This window comes from Hippopotamus amphibius, chromosome 12, assembly GCF_030028045.1.
Source record: "Hippopotamus amphibius kiboko isolate mHipAmp2 chromosome 12, mHipAmp2.hap2, whole genome shotgun sequence".
Lineage (NCBI taxonomy): Eukaryota > Metazoa > Chordata > Mammalia > Artiodactyla > Hippopotamidae > Hippopotamus > Hippopotamus amphibius.
In genome coordinates, this window is record NC_080197.1 from 22,539,015 (window position 1) to 22,558,470 (window position 19,456).

The following is a 19,456-nucleotide window of genomic DNA, read 5'->3' on the forward strand; positions in this document are numbered from 1 at the left end:
CAGGACGTGGTCAGCACTGACAATTAGTTCACCCTCTCATCAATAAACTTCCCTGTAAGAAAGAGACAGCCCCTGGGTCTGCTGTTATATCAAACAATGTGAGCATGCAAATGGAGTGCTCCTAAAATGGGGCTATGATTAATAGAGATTAAAGAGAAATTCTAAAAAAATCAGTAACCTCCTTAAATATTGTAAAGATATCATACTTCACAAAATTTCAGAGTGAAAATTCACATATATGTTGAATTGTATTTGAAATAAAACAGGAGAGTTAAAATTTAAAGGATGTCTTCCACAAATTAATTCATTCAACTGTCACCTTTGAGAAGAGTGAAAGTGACCGTCTCTTGGTGAAGCAATGACAATTCAACATCCACGTATAGCGTTTTTACCTGTCAAAGCAGAGGACCTGCCTTAATCTCACTTGCTGTATGTGCCCAGTCTTGGGCATGCACAGCAAACACCATTTGCAGATTTCACAGATGGGAAAACTGAGGTAGATATCAAATGCCTGTCACTGAGTTTCGGTTAGAGACTGGAGTGGAACAGGATTTCCTAGTCCAAGACCTTTTTCTGTGAGTCCTTTCACTCTGACAGGGGTGGGTGGGAAAAATGGAAGTAAACAATAACCGCAGCAGCAAAACTTCCTGAGTCCTTCCTGTGTGTCAGGCACTGTGCTAAGCACTTTTATGGATTTCTCACTTTTCCTTAAACCCAAGAGGTAAGAATCATTACTGTTTCCACTTTCAAATGAGAAACGGAGGCTTCAAGAGGGGAGAACTCTCCAAAGGTCACTAAGCTCAGAGCTGAGTAAGTGTTGGAGAGAGGATAAAAACCCACACAAGTCTGGCTCCAAGCCTGTGATCACTTCCATAGTTCAAGAAGGAAAAAGGCTTTGTTTCATAGACCTTTTCCGGTATCAGCAATATGAGCAAATAGATGGGGCTTTTTCTTTATGCCATATCTGGGAACTACTGTAAACCAGCAGCATTAAATGTAAGGTCATCTAGCTCCTTTGCCTGTCTTTTTCCTATAAATTGAAGAAACTTAAAAAAAAGGGGGGGGGGGCGGTGATGAATCTACAGCTAGACCAGCAAATTCCACTTGCAATTTGGGAGCATTTTTTTAAAAAAAGAAAAAGACACTCTGAAAGGTTTTATTTTGTTCATTCCATAAGAGAGGGCTAGAATAAAAACTTAGATGGTAATTCAGTGAATAGCGCATTAAGTAGAACAGATTGCAATTCACAGCAGCATAAGCCTGTTTGGGGGCTGCTAAAATAAACAGATTCATCTCCGAAGACACACAAGGAGGTGGTACATGTGGCATCAATGTGCCATTTCTGCAGGGCTGTGTGTGTGTGTTTTTCCCCTTCCCCAGCCACATCTCCACTTTAAATGTTAATCTGTCTTCAGAAGTACTACCAAATCACTACCTTTCCAGGTGCCTCTATCTCGCTCTGCAGGCAAGTCACAAGTCTCCAAATGAGCATGTGGATGCCACTTCTAATCTGCCCCTGACAGGCAGCGAGCTGCCCCTTGCTGATGGAAGGAGACAGTCATAAAAGAAGCTGCTATGAAGCCAACAGGAATCTCTCTTTTCTTAATAAGAGGGGACACGACTCAGGACCCCAGCGGGGGTCCCAGTTACTGTCTGTAGTCACGGGCAGGAACTGCCCCACCACTGAGAAAAGGCCAGTTTCCTTTTTTCTTACAAAGCAAGGGGAGAGAGAGGTAAGTGGAGATAGGGGAGGCGCAAATAACAGCAAAATAAAATCTTTCTCCAAGAGCTTCTGAAACAGGGCAGACTGTTAGAGAAGGATCCTGGGACTGCAGGTCATTTTCAGCAGGGGAAACAGAGGCTGGAGAATTAGTACAAGGGATTTTTGTTTGTTTTTGAGAACATACAGCTAACTGATAGTAGCTCTGATAAGAGTCCAAGGATATCTGGCCAAAGTTTGTGCACAAAGGGAAAAATGGCTGTGTAACACAGACCAGCCTTAACACATGAGCATGTGCAAGGTTTTTACAAACAATCTCACTAATCTTCAAAATGACCGTCCAATAAAGCTACCATGAAAACTAATACACATGCACATACGCACACACAGGGCAAGGTGTTTCCCAAAAGAACAGAATTTGTGTGTGGCAGAGCTGGGATTTAACCTTGGGGTGTATGACCCCAGGGTTCAAGTTCCTTCTATGGTACCATGATGCTTCCATCACAGGTGTGCCATCAATTTCTAACTTTACTAAAAAGAAACGAACAACGGGACTACTAGACTATTAATTTGAATTTTGACAACATATAAGCCAGCCTTGAGAGAACCAGGGCTTCTGTGAAGTCAGTATGGGAGAGACGGTGGACTCCACTGAGAGAAGAGGATGGAGAGGATGAGAAAAGCAAAAGAGTGCTTAAGGCCTCACTGCAAGGTAAGGGGCAGAGGTGTGGGGCCGGGACTCATGCCCCCCAATCTCTCCTCCAGTGCGAGAAAGGATGGTTGTGATTGGGAAGACGCAGGCAAGGAGGAGGCAGAGAGCGGAGGACCAGGCACATGGCTAAATCTGCGTCTAGGAAAGAGCGAAGCAGAAGAGAGAGGGAGAAGCACCATAGCGTCCCCTCCCCGACCACCTCTAGCTTCTACTGGCTGTAAGCTGTGTTCTGGCAAATTCACAGACTGAGAAGTATGGGAACCACTGTTTAAAGAACAGCTGAGAGGAACTCTCAGCAGGATTCCCTTTTTTTTTTTTTAAAGCTTCCCCAGGAGCTTCCAGCAGTTAGCTGAAGAAGCGAAGGCAGTCTCACACTTCCACTGTCTACACACCTACCAGTGCTTTCCGATCACAGACCCCATTCATATTTTTAAGGAAATAGTCAAAGGCTGTTTCAGACATCAAGTCCTGTGGATACTGTTTCATTATGAGTCCGTCTTTCTCTTCCCAGGATAAATCCTGGGATGATTTAACTGTGGCAAAATTAGCATGCAATTTGTAAGTCATTATGGTGCAAAGTATGTGGTGAGAACACTTTATTGAATAAACCTGCTGAGAATAATTTTCCCAGGAACTAAAAAAAGGAAAACCTCTCTCCAAGGCTCTCCTCCCTCTTTTAAAATCCTTGCCAGTACCTATATAATTATGCCTTATTTCTGACACTCAGAACATTTAACCTGGCATCTCTGTACATTTAACCAACAGTTGCCAGAAGGTATCCATGAGAAGTCAGGATGTCTTCCCAACAACAGGGACCTTGGTATTTCCCGGACTCCTTGTTGCCTGGGGAGTCAGGTGAAATCTGCTGAGACAAGCACCCTGGCTATTTACAGATCCCAGAGAACTGCTGCTCGCCAGAAGAGTCTTAAGAATTACATGCCCTTTACAAGTTCAGGTCAAATCTTGTTAACCAGGAAGCCCAAGGGTATGTTCAGATACGTTGTGGCCCTGGAGTCGCGTGGACACTGAATCAACACGAAAGCAGTGAACAGCTGCCCAAGATGTGGAAGGCTTTGCCAGCTACAGATTACTGCAGTAACGTGATTTGAACTGAGTGTGTATACAATTATCAGTTTGTCCTGCAGACTCCTCTAAATAGGAGTATTTTTCTGTGTTGAATACAGCTACAGGTATGCCACAGAATCTACATAGTTGTAGAAAATATTTTTTTGATGACGGGGCTATTCAGAGAAAACAAAAATTAGGGTTAAAAATGAGAGTTGAGACATAATGTAGAAAACTCAGGACCCTCTATCTTCCTTAATAAACATGGACAAATATTAATTTTATCTCATGAGTAGTTGTCCTTCATTTACTGCATGTATCACTATGTAGGTCCTAAGAATAGGATGAACAAGAGAGATTAGAGTCGCAGAGATAGAGGGTAAACAAACAGAAAATAATTTACAGGTCACAAAGAAGCATTGGCGGTGGGGGTGCCACTTTACACATGGGGTCACTGAAAAGCTCTCTGAGGGGGTGACATTTAGGCTGAGACTTGAAGGTGGAAAGAGGTACAAGCATGAGAAGAGGCAGGACAGAGGGAGAAGCAAACGCAAAGGCTATAAGGCAGGAAGCTGATGCACAGCAGCAGGAGAGGAAGTTGAAGTGGGGGGACTCAGATCATACAGAGTCCTGCAGTACTAGGGAAGGAAGAAAATATGTGTGTGCGCGGAGGGGTGGCGGTACAAACAGTCCTCACAGAGAAAAGAAAACTAAAGGTTCTCTGGCCACCTTTACCTGCCAGGGCCTGTGAAAGCAGCTTTCACGTGTGTTATATCCATGTCACCAAATTTCTAAATATGTAATTCCTCACACACCCACAGTTGGGACGTATACCTTAAAAACAAAACACATGAAAGGAAGAAAATAAAGCTGGGGAAGTTAGGCCATTTGTCCGCAGTTAGAGAACCAGAAGAAGCCTGGCTCTAAAGCCCAGGTGCCCCCCTTGCACGTTCTGCTGCTGGAATATAACGTATCACTCGCCCCAAAACTTAACTTGGCTTCCCACTGCTCCTCCTTTGCTCCTATTCCTCTCTAGTCTGGAAATGCCCTATATGTCTCCTCCTTTTAAGGTTCAGCTCGAATTCTGCCTCATCTACGAAACTGTTAAGGGTGCCTCACACTGCAGATGGCTTCCCCCTGCTCCCTGGATTCCTCCAGCCCTCAGCAGCAGCAGCAGTGTTCCTGGGGCCCCTTCTTCTTCTGGCACTTCCACCCGTGCTCACCCCAGCCGGTGCCTAGCTTAGAGCCGTGCACAGAGCAGGAGCCTGAGAAACATTTGTCAAATGACTGGATTCTTTTCCGTGAATCTTGGTCAACTGCAAACCACGGACACCTGTACTGTGCCCGTGGCAGCCTGAAGTTTGCAGGGAAGATGGTGGCTCCGAGACACTAAAAACATCAATACCTGATCCCCCTTCTCTTGGTCAATAACTGACCCTGTTATTTAAGCTGTTTTTTGTTGCAGACCTGGCAGAGTACATGAGATATTTATTCATTACGGATCTGACAGTCAACGTTATCAAATGCCTGAGAAATAAATATTCAATTCAGGTCAACAAATATTTGCTGAATTCCCAGTAGGTGTAGGACATTCAAGTTTACTGGGTGTGGGGTGGGGTGAGGCGACAAACTGCTTATGACTTAAGAGAGAAGACTGCACGAAGGAGAGACAAAAAAGAGGCTGTTTGTTCCAAGTCGCTTTACACCTGTGAGGCGGCTTCATCTGGCAGGATGAGCCTGAGCGCTGGCAGAGAGCTCTGCTCACACACGCACTCCTCACCCCCCACCCCACCCCGACTCTCTCAGCAACACTCAGGCTGCTGAGCACTAACAGCCTTGGAATGCTCGCCCGTGCCCAGCAAAACGGCCTTGGCATCCAGGAGACAGATGTTTGTCAGGGAATGGCAGGGCCCCGCGCCTGTGGCACACAGAAGCGGGTGAATGCTGGGGAGAGTGGCTGCAGCCATTACTCTCCGTCAGCGCTAATCAATTTCACACCCTCTTCAATGCTGATAATAGATAATCTTGTGGCAAGCAGGCCAAGTTTCCTAACAGCTATGTGCAAGCTGCTCCCTGACACCTAACAGCTTACTCTGGTCTCCCTCAAAAAACAAAACACCCCTCCGCCCCCCCAAACAAACAAACAAACAAACAAAAAAACCCAGGACTTCCTAGGTGGCGCAGTGGTTAAGAATCTGCCTGCCAATGCAGGGGACAGGGGTTTGATCCCTGGTCCGGGAAGATCCCACATGCACGGAGAAACTAAGCCCGTGAGCCACAACTGCTGAGCCTGCGCTCTAGAGCCTGAGAGCTGCAACTACTGAGCCCACGTCAGCAACTACTGAAGCCCACATGCCTAGAGCCGCTGCTCTGCAGCAAGAGAAGCCACCACAATGAGGAGCCCGCGCACTACAATGAAGAGTAGCCCCCACTCACCACAACTAGAGAGAAAGCCTGTGTGTAGCAACGAAGACCGAATGCAGCCAATAAATAAATAAATAAATATATAAAAACAAACAAAAAACAAAGCCTATTTCAGCTTCACCTCAGATGAAGCATCTGATGGTGCCAATGCTCTGGTCTACTAGGACAGCTCCTTCTGGGTTACTTGGCAAGGAGGATGCTCTTAGGAAAAGGACTGCCTGGCTTACTTACAAGTTACACAGGAATTCCAAAGGAAGCTAGGAGAATGCAGCAACAGCAGCAGCTTTTACTTATTGAGCAAGGTATTGACACTGACATACTTTATTCTTAGTCTTCACAATAGCACTGAAAGGCAGGTGTCATGTCCATTTTACAGACGAGAAAAATCAAAGCTTGGAGAGGTCAATTCATTTGTCCAGGGTCTCAGAGCTAGGAAGCGGCAGAGCTCAAATTCACATCCAGGCTCACCTGACCCCTACCTCATGTGCACCTTTCTACTCAGCTGCTGCTCCTCTATACAGAAGAAAGTCGCTGATCAACCTCTCATTGTGCGTTTAATCCATTCCATTTTCAAAAAATGACAGAGTTACTAAAGTATGTTCACCCGAATCTGAGGGAAAATGTTAAGTTGGAGGGGGTTTGAGAGGCCACTTTTGCTGATGCCACGTCATAGCTAAGAACCTGGGGCCACACGAGGCACGGTGACAAGACGTGGCCAGGCAGTGATTCTGAGGCAGGTGCCTGCACTAAAACCCTAGTCCTTGGACTCCCAGGTGTTCCTTCTACCAGCCCTGAAAATCCCCCTCGGCAGATAACTTGGGGGATTCCATCACAGCTGGAGTTCTAACTGTCCCATGGCTGTTACCCTATAAAAGTCTAGGGAAAGTTTGATTTGTTTTTAATTATCATTCAGTCAAAGAGAAAGAATATACTACTCTGGCACTTTACCAATCACTAAGTGTCGACCATGTACAAGTTCCTGTAAAGGGAAGAAAAGATGGAAGAGGGAAGTTTAGTCAAAGAATAAAATAAAGGGGGTGAGGGGTGTGGAATGAAAGGACTGTGTGGAACATGCTGGTATCTGAAGTCCAGCCTCAGAATTTAGAGTCTCTGCCATTTATCTTATAGTAGTATCACCACATAAAAGAAGAAAGTCCCAGTCAGTCAATTCAATCAATCAACAAACATCTGAGGACTCACTAGGTTTAGAGAGCACAGGGAAATCACAGGAATGATACACATGGTTACCTATCTACTGGCATTCATAAATGAAGGTATATTTTATGAAAGGGAATGGGTGGCTAAGAATGGCATAGACAACAAGGTCACTGTTTTCCCCAAGCTCTAGTCTCTCACCTTGGCCTGAGGCACAGCTTGAGGGAAGATGCCAGTGTAATTCCCAACGCACACAGCTCTGCCTCATGGCCGGCCTGCCCCAACACAGATGGGAGGGGTGCTGAAACAGGCTCTCACACCAGAGAGGCTCAAGAGCCTCAAGTGTGTCTTTAAGGGAAGAAGAGCGAAAAGAAAATAGAGTGATATAGCAAATGAGGAGCACAAAGAAAATGAGGTCTACTACAAACTCTGAAAAAAAGCAAGAGAAGGATCACTTTGCAACATGACAGAAGACTGAGGAATGTCTTGTAGGGAAGAGAATACAAATCGGACATTAACCAGTAGATATGAAAACCTGCCCTGATTAGAGAGACAGATGAGAAAGCTACAGAGGCCGGAGACGGCAAAGAACAAAATACAAGCAGATAAAAAATACAGGAGGTAGGATAACACCCTAGGTGAGTACAGCCCCTCAAGAAAAAACATCCAGCAGGTTTCACCTCCCTCAGCAACCACGGCATCAGACAGTGCGGCTCAGTCACTTTGACCCGGTGTGCGGGCCGTGCCGCAGCGCTCTGCGCTCCTTTCCCTAGGTCTCCAGGTGTCATCTGTAAATGCAGGAACTGGAGCCCATGACCTCACAGTTTCCTTCCAGTACCTCCCTATGACTACAGAGGCCAGCAAGTGTGCATGCCACACACACTCTGCCCGTGTGGTACCAAGTCACGACACTGTGCTTTGGTCTGATTTTCGAAGAGAAACGCTTGTCAGGGGTACTTGTGCTACCACCCAGACTCCCAGGTCAGACCTTGATCAACTGTATACATCCATCCTCTTCAGGGACTTCACTCCTGTTAGAAGAGCAGTTGTCACGGCTGGCAGACTGTCATCTGCTCAGCTCTTACAACCTGCTCGGTGGCACACGAAGGTACGTGGCACCTTTGCCCTTGCCTGTCCTGTGGGGTGGAGACACGAGGTGCACAAGCACCCAAATGGAGGGCAAGTCAATAGTTGGCAAAAGACAGGTAGGGATACGTACGTGTTTCTCCCCCTCAATCTTCTTGTCGGCCACCTGCATTGCATCCAGATATTTAAAATGCAATTCCATCAGCCTGTCAACCTGAAGGAGAGAGATTTCATAGGCATGAGTGAGAGAGAGAGAGAATACCAAGGCAGGAGGCCAGGGGGCTCCTATCCGTCTCACTGTCGCTCCCCACAAAGGGAGAGCCACTACTGCTTCTCACTCTGGATGTGAGCACATCAGGAATGGATGAAACGGCTGAGGCAGAACAAAGCAAGCACCCAGCATGGATGCAGCTTGAACACAGGCCCCTTCCCAGAGGACACGATGCATCCCCAGCGCTTCTCAGACTCCCCTGAATTCAAGGTGTTAAAAACAAATAAATAAATACAAATTCAAGTCCCCCCTTGCAAAGAGAAGGCGCTTGCAGTTACATACTTGATATTCACTTAGAACTTTACAGAAATTTCTTTTTTCAAACTGAAACCTTTCATGTTCAGATTCTGCCCCAGAGCTGATCTTTTTTTAAAAAGGCCTGAGTAAAATCTCTTTAGTTGCTTTTGAGTCAGAAGAGAGTGTAAGAAAAACTTCTTCAGCAACTTAAAAAAAGGCCCTGACTTTTGCTTAGCAATAACCTAAAAATGAGTTTCCAACTTAGCAAAAGTCATGCTTCAAACATGGCCTGAGGAACACTAAGTGGGCTTGAAAAAAGACTCATTTTTTTCCCCCTAAGACTTCCAAAAGATTGAAGGAACACCGTGAAACCAGCCTAGACTTCTAATTTCTCTTTTTACTGGGTTGGCACCGCCTGGTTCTTGGCAACCCTGGTATTTACCCAAGACCTGGGATTGATTAATAGTAGATATTGCTTCAACGTGGCATCAGTCAGGAAGACTGAGCCCAAACCTTCCCTGGTTAACAATGATGACCCTAAGACCTTACATATTTCAGTCTACAAAGTATATCATATCCATTATTTCCTTAAACATTAGAAAAACCTGATAAGGTAGGCATGGAAGATAGAGGGCAACCCTAATTTTAAAGATGAGGAGGGGCTTCCTAGGTGGCGCAGTGGTTGAGAATCCGCCTGCCAATGCAGGGGACACAGGTTTGATCCCTGCTCCAGGAGGATCCCATGTAAAAAAAAAAAAAAAGAGAAAAAAGAAAAAAAAATAGTTTGTTATTTTTAGGGCTTCCTAGGTGGCGCAGTGGTTGGGAATCCACCTGCCAATGCAGGGGACACGGGTTCGATCCCTGCTCCAGGAAGATCTCACATGCCGCGGAGCAACGAAGCCTGTGAGCCAAAAAAAAAAAAAAAAAAAAGATGAGGAAACGGACACACAGACATTAGATATGTCACCAGGATGACACGATTACTAAGATGTTCTGCGTCCTAACCTGATGGCCTCTTTCTTTTTCTGTGAACAACAATTGCACTTATTTCTATTGCTGACATGGGAGCAAATGGTTTCACTGCATGTTAGGAATTTTTAAAAGCACTGACTTGATCTTTTCCTCCTCATCTTAATGATCCATAATGGTACGCTGTTGCATGCAGAAATGGTTTCAAAATATTTGGGGTCAGGAGAAATGCATTTGGAAATGAGAGGCAGAAAACCCAGAAAATCCTTTGAGATCCAAAGATCGGATTCTTTGAGGCCCAGGTGATGAAGAAGATATTTTAGGGCAGGAACACTCATCCCAGCACTCCTTAGATGGCACCAGGGAGACAGCACTGCTATCCCCGCTGGTCCTGGTCCCATCCTTATAGTCCAACAAGCACCTACCTTCTCACTGTCATTTTCAGTGAATTTATTCAGAAGCCGGGTCCGCTGCTGCCCTCTCAGGTTCCGCAGGAGGGAAGCCAGGATCGAACAGACATGCTCTGGGTTGGGAAGGAGAAAAGAGAACATGCTGTGATCAGAGCAGTAATTATTACCCCTCTTCAAGCCTGGTCTGGTTCTGCTGAAGGAGGAATAAGCAGGCCTTTCCTGACTGCTGCTATTGATTAATAAGGCAAGAACCTAAATTGTGTCAATGGAAAACTGATTTTTACATATGGTGCAAGAAACATATTCAAAAGAGATTACATCCTCAAGGACAACTTGAGCAAGTGAATCAAAACTAAGTCAGAATTTTTGTTCTGCCTGGAATTAATTGAGTTTTACTGTCCACAACAGAACCTCAAACTAATCCCCCCACTTAGAGAAATAACCTGTGAATAGCGTATGAATACTAACCATGTGGTGAGCACATAATGAACACATAAGACATGATCTATCATATCCTCAAATTACCTTACAGCTTTCCCAAGTAAATATCCCAGAATTAAATCAGAAATATGATAGGGTCCCAGTGCTATCACTTACATGCTGGTGCAGCTAAAATCCCCACCTCAAGTTTAAAGACAGCTGGATAGTAAGTACTTCAAAATGATGACAATGTTTTTTCAGCTCACATAACCTATGGGCTTCTATTATGAGACACTATTCTTCTAGCCAGGGAAGAAGAGGGTAACTGAAGGGTATATTATAGGCTTCAGCTGTAAAGAGGTTCTTTTCTTTAAAAAGAATTTTTAAAAATAAAAAATAATGACCTTGAAAAGGAGATGGCAGAGTAAAGTTTATTTTGAAATAAAATGCCCACAGTGTGGGCAGCAAATATTCTGTTTGAAAACTGACAATATCTTCATATGCCACAGTTACTTTCAGTTCTCAGAAAGTCACCTGACTGTTGAAGCCACAAGTAAGCATTCTTATGATAGCACAGATATAACTCTGTTTTTTTCCTCACTTAGAAGCATTCCTTACCACTTCATTTCCCCAGTCTCTTCATGCTAGAGTTATTCAGTCTGTAGACGTCTATCTCCTACACCTTCTTCTACCTACATTCCCCTCCCTGGGGATCTCATCTAGTCCCACAGCTTTAAAGACCATTTACGTGCTGACAACTCTGAAACTTCTGTCTACAGGCCAGTCCTGTTCTCAGAACACAGGCTCATGTATTCATCTGTGTACCTGCTCTCTCCACTTGGTTGTCTAACAGGTTCTTTAAACTGAACATGTCCAAAACCAAGCTCTTGACTTCCTCCTCACACCTGCCCCCTGTCTTTTCCACTGAGTTAATGGCAACCAGCTTCTCCAGTTTCTCAAGCCAAAAACAGTGGCGATATCCTTGATGTTCTTCTTTCTCACACACCCCACAGAAACCCTGTCAGCTGTACCTTCAAATTACACCCAGAATCCCACATCTTCTTACTACTGCCCCCACTACCACTACTCTGGTCCAGAGCAGCAGCATCTCTTGCTTGGAATACTCAACAGCCTGCTTGTGGGGCTCTCTGCCTCCACCCTTGCCCCCTTTGGCCTGATCTCTATAAAGCAGTCAGAATGTTCCTTTAGGTTAAAAGCTAAGTCAGACCCTACAGTTCCTCTGTGTAAAACCCTCTAAAGGCTCCCAACTCAGATTAAATGCCGTTTCTAACGTCAGACATGCTCCTGCCCTGGGGCCTCTGTACTTACTGTTTTCCCTGCCTGAGATGCGCCTCGCTGGAATATCTGCATGGCTCCATCTTCAAATCTAGTTTTACTTAACTGTCATCTTCTCAATGAGGCTTTTCCTTGACCACCCTATTTAAAAATGCAATGCCTTAACACTGCCTATTTCCAAGTCTTATCTGCTTTATTTTTCTCTTCAGCATGCATTATCTTCTAAAATATGGTGTAATTTACTTGTTTTGTTCACTGCCACCCTTCAATTAGAATATAAGCTCCTTGAAGAAAGGGATTCTAGTCTGCTTTATTCACTGGTATATCTCTGGTCCCACAGCAATGACTGGCACATAGTAGGTGTTTTAGAAATAACTGCTGAATGAATGAGAAGAAAGCAGGCTCTCAACACGAGTTTTTGGTGGTGGTGGTGGTGGTGGTGGTGGTGGAGGAGGAGGAGGAGGAACCAGAAAAACAAACCACTCTTGAATTCTGGGTATTTTTCAAATGTCTTTGAAGAGCTTTCACCTTTCGTACATAGTGCCTATCCCAAGTTCAGAGTAATAGCATCTTTGCATTGGTAATATTCTCTCAAACCACTGGTTACAAAATGGTCCTTAAAGATATTTTGCATTTGGGAGTAAGTGGATGACTTTTTCTTAGGGAGCCATCAGTTTGAATAAAATATCTTTAATCAGCAGATTTATTTTTTTAAGTATAAATTTTTTCTTAAAATATGCTGTGGAGAGAGGTATCATATACCTTCTCAAGACCCCAGGTTCACCCCAATATCTTTCTTCTAACTTTCGTGGTGAAGCTGGGATTGAGGTGGTATAATCTCCATCTTGAACAAAAGGAAGGGGCAGGGAATAGGAGTAGGGTGAGATGAGGGTAGAAAGTGGAGAGTGGACAGAACAGGACCTGTCTTCAGCAAAAAACATCATGAACCTAAGGACAGTGAACTAAGACAGCTCAGCTCAGGGTGACAAAGCAGAGTAAGAAGGGATGAAAGGACGTCTTTGGAGGTTCACGTCAGGCAAAACAAAACAAAACAAAACAAGAAACAAAACAAAACACACTTCTGTGTATGTTCAGGAGAGAAGATCAAAGGAAGGAAGAGTGGGGGACATAATCAGTTCTGCAGTCTTGGGCCAAGCAACTGGATGTGGCTCTCATCTCTTCAGCTGGTGAACAGATGTGGGACAGGCCATAATAAATGCAGTGAATTTTAACAGGCTTAGTTCCGAAACTTTGAAAGTACTCAGCATGACAACTGGTAACAACCTCCCTGTATATATATGACAATCTGACAACCATAGAGGAAGGAAAAAAAAATCAGCCAGAGAGTTCTCATAGATTATCCGGGCCAAATCTCTTATTGCACTGATAGAAAAATTGAGGCCCAGAGAGAAGTGACTTGTCCACACAGCTAACTGGTGAAAGAGGTAGAATTCAAAATTCAGATTACTCATTCAGTCATTCACTGACCACTTATCTCTGTGCCTGGCAAGCACCTGGTGACCAGGGCCTTCAAAGAACACAGTATTCCTAACCTTAAGGACCTCCTTATTTAGTGGGGAAAACAAAACAATAATTACAGTGCAGTGTGACAAGTTCCATCACTGAGGTAGGCAGAGGAGATCTGGGGAGCACAGATGAGGCACAGCTGACCTAGAGGAATTCCCACTGGAGGTAACAAACAACTGAAAATCTTAAAACAAAACAAAACAAAACAAACAAAACAAAAAAGCCATGGCTGACAACCAGGTAGAGAAGATAGAGCACATCAGGCAGAAGGTACAATGTATGCAAAGGTCGGTTTGGATGGAGTATCACATACACAAAGGGGAGGAGAGACCAGTCAGGTGGGGAAAGGCTGGAGAAAAAAGTGACAAGGATCCACCAATGAATTTTAAGCTGGAGACAGACAAGACTAGATATGAGTTTAGACCAATCCTTGGCTGCTAGATTCCTTCTAGAGATCAAGATCAGGAAAATGTTTCTCCTCCCTGATGAATTTTTTGTGCTTTTTACCTGAGTTCCATCTTTGCCTTGGCTATTAGGAAGCTCAAAGATGAATCTATGCTCAACCACAGGAATCAATTTCCTTTATTACTTTATTATTGATTGCCTCCATCCTCCACCAATGGATTTTAAAATAAAAGCAATGGATGCATATGGTAGAAACCAAACTATACAAAAAGATATAAATGTCCTCAACAAATATTTATTGAGCACATACTAATATTTTTCTTTTCCCATACTCCTCTCACCACCCTGTTCATCTTTCCCAAAGGATAAAAAACTACTAAGTATCTTGTGTACATTTACAAAGGAAGGGAAAAAATATATATATATACACATACATACACATACATACACGCTCTACTATATCTTTCAAGATCAGCACATATCTTTTTTTTTAAAATGGCTATCAGGAATTCCACTGAACTTATTTATCATGGATACTAGGTGGTTTCCAGCTTTGCTATTTGAAACACTGCTGCGATGAATGTCTATGTACACGTATTCTGGCACGTATACCTTTCTTTCTGGCATGGATACACTTTTGCATGCATATTCTTTTTTTTATTCTTTTTTTAAGAACTTGTATTGCGATACAATTGACACAATAAACTGTATATACTTAAAGTCTATAATTTGATATTTTTTTTCTTATTAGAACATATGGCAATCCGAATTGCATGCATATTCTCATGGCAAATTCTTAGCAGTGGAAGCAGTGAGTCAAAAGCTATTGACATATAAAATGTTGAAAGACTGACAAATTGTCTTCCAAGAAGGCTGCACCAATTAACTTCCACTCTCAGTATGTGTATGTGTGTGTATGTATGTGTTTTGTACACACAAAAAGCTTTGATGGTTGGTTACCTTCTATATGTGGGAAGCATGTAACTTGTAGGAAAAGTTTACATTTTGGAGTCAGACAACATGGGTTCAAACCTAAGCTCTCATCACTTGCTCAAGGACATGACCTTAAGTAAGTTAATGAACCAGTATGTGCATGTAGGTATGTGCTGTGTTCATGCCTACACGCACACACATATATTATACATACACACTGAGAGTGGAAGTATAATTTCATATACATATTGTAAAAGAGTATCTGTTTTCCCATATCCTCACTCAGACTGGATATTATCTAACTTAGAAATTATGACAACCTGGTAGGTGAAAAATGTGATCTTCTTTTGATTAGCATGTTTTTGTTCTTGTTATGAATAAGGTCAAACATCTTTTCTGATGTTTACTGACCATTTGTATTGCTTTCTGTGTGAACTGCCTGGCCTTATCCTTTGCCATTTTTTTTTTTTTTTTTGGCGCACGGGCTTAGTTGCTCCATGGCATGTGGGGTCTTCCTGGAGCAGAGATCGAACCCGTGTCCTCTGCATTGGCAGGCGGATTCTCAACCACTGCGCCACCTAGGAAGCCCCCTTTGCCAATTTTGATCTCTATGAGCTCTTTGTAAATTAAGAATATTACCCTTTTGTCTTATACGTTGCAAATATTTCCCCCAGTTTGACATTTGTCTTTTGACAAATTCTTACTCAAAGCTATGATTTAGTAGCACCACATTGTTTTGCTGCAACGTGCTTCAAATTCCTATTTGAAAGTAAGCAGGGTACAATAATAACTGTCACCAATTTATTGTGTATCAATAACAGTAGGCTTGAGTCTGTACACAATTTTCTCACTGAGTCTTCACTACTAAGCTACGAGAAAGGTACTGCTCTCATTTCTGTTTTACAATGCAGAATCCAAGTGTCAGAGAGGTTAATCAACTTACTTAAGGTCATGTCCTTGAGAAAGTGGTGGGAGCTTAGATTTGAATCCATGTTTTCTGACTCCAAAATATAAGTTTTTCCTACTAGGTTACACGCTCTCACATACAAAAGGTAACCATCAAAGCTTTCAAAGAAGAAAGATAAAAGAGATCAGAAACTAAACCATGTAAATCCTGAAAATGTGCTTCATGGCGGGGCTCACTATGTCTAAAAAGATAGGCACTACGTAAATGTGGATTAACAAAAAATTCAACAGTTTTAACAAGAGGAAAAGGAAGTGAAAAGCCATATGGAGGTAAGACATGAATAACAACCCCTCTTTTCTCTTTTACTGAATTACTCTTTCCAGAAACAATTTCTAGCAGATTCCAAATAAAGAAGCGACTTTGAGTTTTGGGCAGTTCCACAAATACTGAATCAAAACTTCTCAATAAATCTCCCATTTAATCTTCCTGATTAAGATGGATGAGGAGTTGCAATAGTTTGTTTTTTTTTTTGTCTGAGCCTTGCTGGATCTTAGTTCCCTGACCAGTGAGAGTACAGAATCCTAACCATTGGACTGCCAGGGAATTCTTAAGAGAATGTTCTTTATATATCTCAACAAGATGGGGTGTGATGTGCTGGTGGCTCAGAGAGGGTATCAGGAGTTGTAATTTTCAAAGAGGAAAATATAATATACAGAGGAATCATTTTTTCTGGAACTAGATCATATTAGCATGCATTTCCATAGCTCATCCCAGCCAAGAGCAGGAAATACCTTGATCAATTGCAGTGGTATACTAAGAACAAATGTTATATACCTATTTGTTGGGATTTTAAGTAAAGGACAGGTTGTCCATTTCAGGAGACCTGAATCTGCCTATGTTCTTTGCATCTCTCTCTCTCTCTCTGGGTGTTGTGGCTGGTGTTGCAGTCACTGGTGCCTGCCAGATAGGAAAACACTTCATCCATCTCAAGTTTTGCGCACGCACGTGAGTGCAAACACACACACAGTTTCATTAGCCACTAATAAATGTAGCTTCCTTAGGAACAGATTTCAGCCCAAGGTGGTGTCAATTTTTCATGCTCCAAGGAGATGGCAAGAGCTGCTGGCACAGAAAGCAGGGGAGATAACAGGTTTATCTGCTGGCCAACACTGCTCAGCTGCTCTGTCATTTCGACAGGATAAAATGGAGGTGAAGGATGGCTATGGAGCTGTCAACACAGACAGGGTGGATGTGGTGGCTCCCGCTGCAGAGAACAACCTCTAAGGCAGGGCCCAGGAAGAGCAGACGTACGAACACGCACACACACATTAAAGAGATCCACAAGGCTCCAGAAAGGGGAAGGTCACACAAATCTACACTTTGAAGTCACTAGGTAAGGAGGCAGGGGTCTTGGTGGAGTATTAGAGAGCCAGTATCGAAACTGTGTGCCAGTGAGTCTGCCTACTGGGCGCCTTGCTCAACAGTCAGACAACTGGCTGCCTTAGACACTAATCAGTGAAACTGCCCAGAGGGGTGGTTGTGGCCCATTCTTCCCCCAGCTCAAATCTCTTCAGGGCCTCTCAAGAGTGATTAGCAATGGGTGAGACCCCCCGGATATATGCAAATGGGGGCTATACGTTTGATTCTCTAGGGTCAGTTAGAATTCTGTAATTTTCAGAGCTGAAAGGAGAATTAGAAATCTTCGGTTCAACTCCTCTGGGACTTTGAGTACAGAAACAATAGCCCTGATAGAGGATGTGATGTGCTTCCGGTCAAAAGCAGCTTTCTGGGCCACTGAAACCTAGATCTGCAATGTGCACCCCCCCCACCCCCCGCATTTTCTGCTTAAAAGCACGACAAACACGTCTGAGAAACTGATGAACCCTTATGCATGCTATTCCCTCCAAAATATATACAAAAATGTCACATTTCCATGGAGTTTCAGGGTGTTCCCATCTCTTAGGGATGGCTCCTTGGGTTAAGAACCCATGATCTAGTATACCCAGATCAGAGGTCTTTCCAGAACGGCACAACCAGACTGTGGCAATCACTCTAACCAGCCTCTTACAGTGTGTGCCACTTTTGTAAAGAATGAGATGGAACTGCATTTCCCATCCTCATTCTTAAAAAAGTATGGTCCAAATCCCAATAGGCTAACATCACCTCTCTTTGTGAGGAGAACTATTCATCCAGACAGGCCTGTGAACACCTAGGCCTATCGTGTCCTACTGTTGAGGGGTACACTGAGAGGACTAACTCCGGGACCTCCTCCAGAAACGGCAACAAACGAGTTAAGTAATTATGTGGGGCTTTAGAATTAGACTGACATGGATTCAAATCTTGCCTGTGACACTCACTAGCTGGTTAAACTAAACCATGGGCATACTGTTTACTCTCTGGGCCTCAGTGCTCTTATCTGTAAAACGGGGCTTTCCCTTCTATTAAATCCACTGTACGAAATGAGATATGTGCACAGTAGGCATCCAACAGACATTAGTGTGAGATATGCTGCATTGAAAAAGAACAGCACTCTCATCTAGGCACCTGTCGGAGACCGCCACCACCCTCCCTCCATACTGCATCCTGATCCCATGCTGGCCACTGAACGTGCTTCAGTCAGCCTGGGTTACTCTAACTAGCCCCTGCTGAGAAAAATAGGAACTTAAATCGCTTGACGTTCTCAGCTGGTAGGGCTATTTTCTACAACTTGAGATTCGTTCTAACAAGGCCAACTTCACTCAGACTCTTTAATCCCACAATAAATTAAAATAAAGAGCTTATCTGTGGTTGCCTATAAAGCCAAATAATACAAGATTTTGGAAGACCTGCGGACAGCCCTGAGGTGGGTAGGGGCTATTTATCAGTAAGCTGAAGGACACAGCACATCGAAGCAGAGATGGTCCTTCCTTTTAATAAAAATAAACGTACTATGCCATGGTAATCGTTTGCCTTTTGATATTGCTGCACGAACTGAAAACACAACACATGATATGCAGAGGAAATGAAAAAGACATTCTCCTTTATGAGTTTTATAACCACAGGACAACTAATTACAGAGCCCAAAGTGGTACATACACCAGACATTCCTTTACTCAAACTTCTAAGTACCTGGTATGTGCCAGGCAATGTCCTAAGTACTGGGACTGTAGAGATGAAAGCAGTCCACTCTAGAGAAGCTGACCCGCATTGTCTTATGAGCAAGGCTGCTACACTGGCAAGTAAATGCCTGTGAGCTCACAGCTCTTAAGTTTAATGTGGCAAAGTTGGTAGACAGAAGCTACTAGGATTTTGGGTCCTAGGAGCACATTTAATTCTTGAAGCATAGATCTGGACCACATTCTCAAATCCTGGGACAAATGGACTACTATTTATATTAGCAAGTCTCCCAAGGTGAGGACTGGGGTGGAGGTGTAGAAAATAGCCCTACCTTACTGTGTGACAAGCTGTACAGTAACAATACCCAAATGTGACTTCCTCATCCTTCTGTACCTCCGGATTTCAGAGGCGTCCTGCCTGCCTCTCTGTTGACGTTTTGGTCCCATGGGGCAGCAGAAGATTGTATTTACCAGAAAGGAAGAGAAGGCACTAACCAGCTGAGCTGGGCCACAGGGTGATCGTCGGCACAGGTTCATTCATTCATTCATTCATTCATTCACAAGATAGAATCCTACAACAAATAAGATTCAGTGTTTGGGGACTGAGACAATCAGATACTGATCCTGCCCTCTAGGTGACTGATGCAGATTATGTCTAAAATTACTTGACAGAAAGAGACAGTAAATGGGAAAGGGGCAGAAACTACTAATGAGGCAAACAGTCTTCCAATGAGGATATCTGGGGAGACGGGTGGGCAAGATGGCACTTGAGCTGAGCCTTGACGAAGAGAAGCAGGCAAGAGAAGAGGCGATGGGAACAACAG

The 19,456-nt window shown here is 43.7% G+C and overlaps 1 protein-coding gene across 3 annotated transcripts in view; it reads right to left on the bottom strand.

Moving 5' to 3' along the window:
• Positions 1 to 19,456, bottom strand: part of CTNNBL1 (catenin beta like 1) — a 162,026-nt gene that overhangs the window by 19,030 nt on the left and 123,540 nt on the right. For all 3 annotated transcript variants that reach the window (XM_057701571.1, XM_057701573.1, XM_057701572.1), the window contains 2 exons: positions 10,065 to 10,162; positions 8,296 to 8,376 (listed from right to left, as the gene is read on the bottom strand). In XM_057701571.1, the coding sequence (XP_057557554.1) occupies positions 8,296 to 8,376; positions 10,065 to 10,162 (179 nt within the window). The remainder of the gene's footprint in view (positions 1 to 8,295; positions 8,377 to 10,064; positions 10,163 to 19,456) is intronic.